The sequence below is a fragment of the Pinus tabuliformis genome, chromosome 3_1, assembly GCF_031772625.1.
Source record: "Pinus tabuliformis cultivar Carrire ecotype Pingquan chromosome 3_1, CPIR1, whole genome shotgun sequence".
Lineage (NCBI taxonomy): Eukaryota > Viridiplantae > Streptophyta > Pinopsida > Pinales > Pinaceae > Pinus > Pinus tabuliformis.
Genome location: NC_142301.1, coordinates 688,647,575 through 688,655,833, shown reverse-complemented (window position 1 = coordinate 688,655,833; position 8,259 = coordinate 688,647,575). Strand labels below are relative to the sequence as shown.

The window sequence follows — 8,259 nt, the reverse complement described above, 5'->3', positions numbered from 1 at the left end:
CAGCCTGCAACGAAACTCTCTATGTCCAACCAGGATTCTGCTAAGCGGCAACCTGAGCTGCAACTGCTCCCTCTGACTCTAGAATTAATGATATGGACAATTCAATTTTCCTGTCTCCCTTCAACTAAAAATTGAACTCCTGCCCTAGCAACTCAACCTGGTTATCAATGGACTACACTGCCTCTGAAAACTTTGGCCTTCTGCTCCCTCTGAGCTGTGAAATTTTCCTCTTCGCTATTGAGCTTCTCAGTTGATCACTTAAGCTCTGATACCATGTGATTTTTTCACTATTGCAACTACTGGAAATTATTCTTCTAACTAAAAAATTAATTATGCAATTTATTTGCTATGACAAATAACGAATAAAATCACATCTGCAATTTTCACGATAAAAATATTGCAGAAAATAAAATATGGAAACTGAGAAATTCTAGCACACACACAATAATTTTGACACAATTATTTTGGACAATTGTCCCCGAAAAACCCAACTTGGGAAAACCGGTGTAGCAGATAAAGATTTTTTTTTTTTAATTTTTTTAGACAAAGATCGGTTGCTATTGTATTAAACTGAAAAAAAGAACGCAAATTGCCATACATAAGATGCTTCCTGAGCATTCTGAATCCAAGGAATTACAAAAAATTTACTTTCCTTGATTCTAACTTTTGTTTTACTACCCTTAAAACTGCTTGTACTGCTGTAGATTCTTACAAACTGTGAGCCCCAAAATTTACATCTACAACCCATGACTAATCTATATCTATACGACTTATCTTCCTTGCAGTAGATCCTTCTGGGTCCATGTCTGGCTCGTTTGGCTTTGCACTAGAAGAGGATGAAGCATCTTTGAATTTTTTATCCATCATATACTTGAGGATGGATATCTTTTCTTCAGCATGGGCGCATCTGTTACTCAAATAACTAAACTGTTCATGCAGGGAGTGAACTCTATGCAGGAAGAGATTCATCTCAGCCCTGTATTTCTCATGGAGAATTCTGCATTGGTCTTCAAGCCTTGTTTCCAAACTACGAACCTGATCCTCCAGAGCTTGCTGTTGTGCACGTACCTCGTCGAATTCAGCTTGTAAGTCCCTGCAATGAAAACACTGTTCTGGGCACTCCATTGGGTCTGAAAAAAGGTTGTAGGCGCTGATCGGATTCTTCTCACAGTGCCTTTGAAGGCTTTCCTTTCTGCTGGTGTAAGCCTCCTTTCGCGCAGTGGCAGCACCGCTCTGGTAAAAGCAGCAGCCTCTTGAGGATAGAACCTCAAGCTTGAAGAGATTATCGCAGATTGCTTGGAGAGGAGCGGCGGCAATTCCGCTCTTGAAACTGTGAATGCGAATTTCTCCTGTGGGGAAATAAGTCTGGACACCAGGGGCATATAAAGCCTTTTTCAGAGTGCTGTGATGGGGGGAAGAACTGCGCTTCCCAATGATCCACCGCACCTTCCAACGCATATCCTGACCAATATCTAGGATCTGATGTTTAGGACGATTTCCGTCTGCATGATGTCTGATTCCCATGCTTCGAATTGATTTCCTTATCTGGTTTCTGTTGCGAGTCCTTTCTGCCTTATCTACACAATCCCCTGCACTGTGGATTTGCCTGCAGTAATGGATTCTTTTGACTACGATTCTCCTAGCTTTGACTGGCTGCGGATTCCTCATGGTAACGGTTGGATGGATGTGACGTTGTTACAGCTGAGGATGCCTTTGGAGCGATCACAGGCCTTGTTGGCATTCTTGTCAGCATCTTTATTTAGTCCACGTAGTATATGATAATATCGGACCTCCTCCAACAAGTCGTGAAGGATTTGGTTCCTACAGTTGATTTGCTGCAGAAGGGTGTTTGGCGTGCTCCGCTTGTGCACCATGAGCTTGATGATAATTGCTGAATCCCCGAAGATAATCGCTTTCTTAATTCCTAACTTGAGCAGTTGGGTGAGCCCTTGGAATAGAGCCAGTCCCTCAGCCCTGTTATTGGATAGCTCACCCAGCCCCCATTCAAATTGAAGAATAGTCTCTCCATTGGCATTGCATATAAGACCCCCTGCACCTGCCAGGCCGGGATTTGATTTTGAGGCGCCGTCAAAGAACATATAGAACCTATTGCAGTTGCTCAGCCAGAGTGCAAATTCCTCTTCCTTGAGCCTCAATTTCCAAACGCTGCTTGCCTCCTTCAATCGTGGATTTCCTTGCCTTGGTGCCTGGATGCTGTTGTTGTTTCCTTGTACATCGTTAATCAAGTTTCTCTCTTCAACACTGTAATTGGTGGTCTCGATCTTTTCATGAGTGTGAACTATAATTGTTTCCACCGCTAAATTCTTAGCTGTTTGACACATAACTCTAGTATTGCATCCTTTGTCTTGAAAAACCTTCCTGTTTCTTGCCAGCCAGATGCGCCAAACAAGGGTTAAGGGTATAGTATGCCATATCCTTTGCGTTAATTTGCTCTTTTTTCCTTTCCAAGGACAATTTTTCCTCCAGTTGTAGACAGATTCTGCAATGGTTGCCTTTGGTTCCCATGTGACTTCCCCGATTGAGGCCATCTGTCTCCAGCAATCATCAGCTACTTGGCAGTCTATGAACAGGTGTTGCATTGTTTCTTCAGCTTGACAGCAGTTTGGGCACCTGGACGGACCCAGAATGCCCCTTTTATTTAAGTTTTCTGCTGTTAGAATCTTCCCTTTCAGGAGAAGCCAAAAAAAGAATTTGACTTTAGGGGGGGCTTCAGCTCTCCATACCAGTTTCCATTGATTCCATATGGCCTGTGGGAAGGCGCTGTTGCAAAGGTGTTGATACCCTGCCTTGGCTGTGTATTGAGTTCCCGTGGGATCCCAGCGGTAGCCATCTTGCTTTCCTCTTTGGACTGGAGCTTTACTTTGCAGAAGGTTCTTGAAGGCTACAACGCTTGTTTCTAACTCTCTAGGGTAATCCGGGAGTTTCCAACCAGCCCAAGTTTGAGAATGGTTTCCCCATTGCGTTATTTGAGCTAAGCACCATATACCTCTGTCATTAAGCCAACTAATGGCAGGGGTTGCTTCTATGTTGGATCCCATAGGTTGCTGTCCTAATATTCTATCAGTGGAAAAATTAAAGCTGCTCCCCCCTCCTGGGACCTTTGATATGTTTTGGGACATAAATGGTATGACTTTCTTGCAGAGCTTCCAGATTTTTGTGCTGTCTCTATTGGGGATATTGGTGTCCAAGAGTTGATGCCTTGTGCTGTTCAGATACTTGGCCTCTAGGACCGTTTTCCACCAAGCTGAGGCCCCTGAGATCAGTCTCCAAATTATTTTAGCTCCAAGAGCTAGGTTCAGCAGTTTTGGAGTTCTTATTCCGAACCCTCCTCTCTCATGAGGCTGAATGACATTCTTCCAGCTAACCAGATTGAACTTTTTTCTTTCCGTTTTTCCTCCTTGCCAGAGAAAGTGTCTAAGGGCTCTTTCCATTTTTTGGTGGAAAGCCATTGGAGCTTGGTACAGAGAAAAACGATAGATGGGCAGAGAGGACAGACCAGATTTTAGAAGAACAAGGCGACCTGCTGGATTCAGCCAGATAGATCCCCATTGTTGGATCTTTCTCTTTATTTTGTCAAGGATTTCATTCCATGTATCGGCTTTCATAGGTCCCATACTTACCGGCATCCCTAGGTAAGTGAAATGGCTCCAATTTAGCTTGTATGAGACTCCTAGAGTGTTTGCAATGCTGTGGATGGTTTGAGCAGTTGTGTTCCATCCATAAATGCAACTCTTTACCTGATTAACTTTCCCTCCTGAATAATCCATGAATTGATCTAGAGTCTTTTTGAAGCGCCTTGCTATGGTTATGGACGCTCCTCCCATCAAGAGGGTATCATCTGCAAATTGGGAGTGATTGATGTTATTTGTACCTTGCTCAAACTGGATGCCAGTGATTAGGCCAATTCTTCGGTTGTAATCCAAGGCTTTGCTAAGAGACTCAGCCATAAGAATAAATAAGTAGGGGGACAAGGGACAGCCTTGTCTTAGGCCACGAGAGGATTGAAAGGCAACACAAGGGCGACCATTGATCAGAGGGGAGATCCAAGGATTCGAAATGCAGGCTTTGATCATATTAATGAAGGAGGAATTGAAGCCCATTTTATGAAGCACTGCAAACAGGAAAGAGTTCCTAACCCTATCAAAGGCGTTGGCAAGATCTAGCTTTAGGACAAATCCTTTCTCCTTTCGGCTAATGCTTGAATGAATGGCCTCTTGCACAAGAAGGATGGAATCAGAGATGTGTCTATTGGGCAGAAAGCCTCCTTGATTTTCTGAGATCAAAGAGGAGAGAAGGGGCTTGAGTCTTGCTGACAGGATTTTGGTGATTATTTTGTATGCTGAATTGCATAAGGATATGGGTCGAAACCTTGAGAAGGTGGAGGGTCTGTTTTCTTTAGGGATTAATGCTAGATGGGTTGAGTTGGTGTATCCCCCCAGTTTGCCTTTCCGAAGAGCCCAGCGTATCATCTTTAGGAGGTCTTTTTTGATCAGCTGCCAGTACTCTCTGTAAAAACTAATTGGAAACCCATCTGGTCCTGGGGCTTTGTCTGGGTGAAGACTCCAGATTGCTTTTTGAACTTCTTCCTCTTCTATATCTTGAGTGAGCTTGCTGTTCGTTTCTTGAGTGACTTCAGCAGTCATGTATTGAAGTATACTTGAGTAGTCCTCCTCACTTTTGTCCTCTGTAAGGAGATTTTTGAAATGATTGGTGGCTGCTGCTTTTATGGAGTCCTGGGTGTCGTAATTGTATCCTTCACTATCTCTGATTGTGCTCACAGTGTTCCTGGTCTTTCTAATTGTTGCCTGCTTATGGAAATAAGATGTATTTTTATCTCCCTCGCGCAGCCATAACTGTCTTGACTTTAGTCTCCATTTGGTCTCTTCGTCCCTTATTGTTTGTCTCAGCTGGGAGTACAGTCTTATCTCATTTTCTTTGGCTTGTTGGGAGAGACCAACAACTTCGATATGTTGCTGCACTTCCTCAAGATTTTTCTTGATATCCTTTTTAATCAGCTCGGGCTCCTGGTAATTATTCTTTGCCCAGGCTTTAAGAGCCTGTCTAGTTTGCTTTAATTTTGATTCCCAGATGTATGTCGGAGAGCCTTCCACATGCTGGGTCCAAGCCTGCCCCACCACGTCTCTAGCTGCAGGAGATCGATTCCATAAGGAGCAATATTTGAAAGGAAGGGGTCCAAGCTGGCAATGACTGTGCAAGGTGAGCGTTATAGGATAATGATCCGAGGCGGAAATGTTGAGGATGTTTGACTGGCCGGTGGAGAAGGAGGACAGGAATGCGATATTGATGAGGAATCGGTCAAGCCTCTCCATGATATTGCATGCTCCTAGTCGCCTATTGCTCCAGGTGTACCTGCGATTCTTGGGTTTTATATCAACCAAGTCTTGCTCCTGCATAATGTGCTCAAGTCTGTTTCTGAATGGGTCTGGGCTGAAGATGCCCCCTCTCTTCTCATTTGCATGCAAAACCAGATTTAGATCCCCTGCGAGAATGAGATTGCTGTCTTGGTCTTCTTCTATATTTGTTTCCAAAGTGGCCCAGCACACTTCTTTTTCCCTGTATTGATTTGGTGAATAGATATTGTATATTTTTACAGTTGTTCCATTTTCCTTGCTTTCTAGTTTGACACTGATCTAGTTCTGATGTATTTTGGCAAAGTTGCAGCTCCATTTACTGTTGTCCCACATTGTTAGGATGCCACCTGAAGCTCCTCTTGCTTCACTAGCACAACCGTTATATTGCTTTTGCTGATTGATAATGTTATTGGATTCAGATTGATCTTGCTTTGTCTCCTGAATGAGGATGATTTCAGGCTTTTCACTTTTGATTAATTCCTTAAGGGCTGCTATCTTGGAGGGGTGCCCTAATCCCCTACTGTTCCAGGATAGCATTTTCATCATGGTTTACCAGAAGCATGGAGAGGTGTTCGCCTCTCTTTGCCTTTGTAATTGTTTTCTTTATCCGAATGTCCAACAATGAAGGATTCTATAGGAGTCTGAGATCCCATGGCAATATCTTTCTGCGCACTTTCTTCTCTGTGTTGTTTAGCTGATTTTCTGCCTGGGCCGTGTTTTTTGGGAATATCACATGGTGCTCCATGGTCCTTCGATGAACTTCTGGTAATCCTTGCAGAGGGGGTGTCAGGGGAAGGTTGTGAGGTATGAGGGGGGGAGGGATGAGGAAGTGGATCTGATGGAGAAGTGTCCTGCTCGGTTTCTTCCTCAGAGAGGGCAGCAAAGGGGTTGGAAGAGGGAGGAATGGAGGGATCTGAGGGTCGAGGAGGAGAGGAGGGATGATGAAGGGGGGGCTGCTGAGAGGATGAAGAGGGATGCTGATGGGATGGATGGGGATGGTTGGGTTGCTGGAGAGAGGGCTCAGGGGCTTCAGATTCCGAAGGTTTCAGAGGAGGAGATGTTTTTTTTCTTTTAACAGTTTCCCATTGCCCTTCTTGCTCTTCTGGTTCTACATTAATAATTTTAGGGCATCTATTTGCAAAATGGCCATACTCGTGACATACCTTGCATTTGAAGGGTATCTGTTCGTAGTCCAGCTGCTGGATATGGCACCACTCGTCTACTTTCAGTTTGATTGCTTCCGGTAGTCCACGTCCCAGATCTACTTCAACACAAATCCGCGCACAAGCCTGCATATTATCCTTGGGTTCACTGCGATCTATGTATTTTCCGACCGCATTTCCTATTGCTTTAACCGAGTCATCACCCCAGCAGTGAAGAGGAAGATGGGGCAGCCTGACCCAGACTGGAACTGCGCTTGGAATGTCAAGCTCTGGATCAAAATCCGGGGTCCATTTGTTGAGGTAGAGACCCCTGGAATCCATGAAGTAAGACCCGTTTCTGAATATTAGATCCTTGTCTTCCTTAGTTTCGAAGTGGAAGGTAAAATATCCTCTGCCACAGAATCTGATGGATATTTTCCCTTGGGTCTTGTTTGCCCAGTTTCGTTCAACCCACCTTTGCACTGTTTTGGGCGAGGGCCATAGTCCTGTAAATTGCCCTATTAAGCCTTTCTCTGCTAAGGAGATGGCTGCCATGCGAGGGATAGTCGGAGGTAGATGAACTTCCTGTAAAACATCTAATTTCTTCACGAACTTGGTTGCTGTTGGCCTTGGTCTTTGCTGAGGAAGAGATTTTACCAGTTTGGAAAAGGCCTGTTGTAGTTCCGGATCCCCACTAGGCAGATCCGGAGGATCCATGGAGCTGATCGATCAAGCAGCAGACGAGTTCGAAGGCAGGGACGCGCGCGCGCTCAACAACGTTACAAAGTAATCAGGATGCACATTATTGTAGCAGATTAAGATTTTATTATTAATATTCTACAACAATTTTGAGTACAATGATTTGGATGCCCAACTGGTAATCTAATATGAGGAAAACATTGGAAAAAATATTGTGAGAATTTCTCTCACCCCACAACTATTTTCTTCCTCCAAAATGGCTTCCCCAACCTCTTCAGTGAGCTCCCCGCGTTACCCTCTATGCAGAGCCTACGCTGGCCCTCTGAAGATTTTGGCCTTCCCTCCTTCGACTCTTCTAGGAACTGGAAATCCTCCTCTTGTAATTTTGAGTACAATGATTTAGATGCCCAGTTGGCAATCTAATCTGAGGAAAAAACTGTAAAAAATATTATGAGAATTTTCTCTCACCCCACAATGATTTTCTACCTTTGAAATAGCTTCCCCAACCTTTGTGGTGAGGTCCCTGCATCACCCTCTATGCAGAGCCTACACTGGCCCTCTGAAGATTTTAGCCTTCCTTCCTTTGACTCTTCTGGGAACTGGAAATCCTCCTCTCGGAATTCTACTACTCTCCTCTTCCACCTGCTACTCATCCTCTGGCTTTATCTTCTTTGTTGAGATGCTGCTACCGAGAAAATCGAACTGCCTAGGAAACTGAGTATTTGCACTGGATGATCTCCATCACAACATCGACTTTATTTTACAATCCACTGTTGGAGAACCAACAACCAGGATTAAAAATTAATCAATGGCTAGGATCATTTTTGGATAGATCCTTGTGAGTTTATAGATGATTCACGCCTTATCTCAATTAACACTGATTAATTAACCATATTCCCTAAGTTTAGACTTAGAAAATATTTGAAAATCGATTAATAACCTAATTGAGACACTTCTAGGTGGAATTTCCAGAAACGATTTCTGGGTTTTGGAAATCTCATGTATTCTAGCCTCTCCACAAAATT

At 43.9% G+C, this 8,259-nt stretch overlaps 1 protein-coding gene across 1 annotated transcript; it reads right to left on the bottom strand.

The window, feature by feature from the left end:
* Window positions 1-1,664: 1,664 nt before the first annotated feature.
* LOC149188997 (uncharacterized) lies at window positions 1,665-5,351 on the bottom strand. The gene has a single exon (XM_089410099.1). The coding sequence runs from the start codon at window positions 5,349-5,351 to the stop codon at window positions 1,665-1,667; it is 3,687 nt and encodes a 1,228-aa protein (XP_089266225.1).
* Window positions 5,352-8,259: the final 2,908 nt, after the last annotated feature.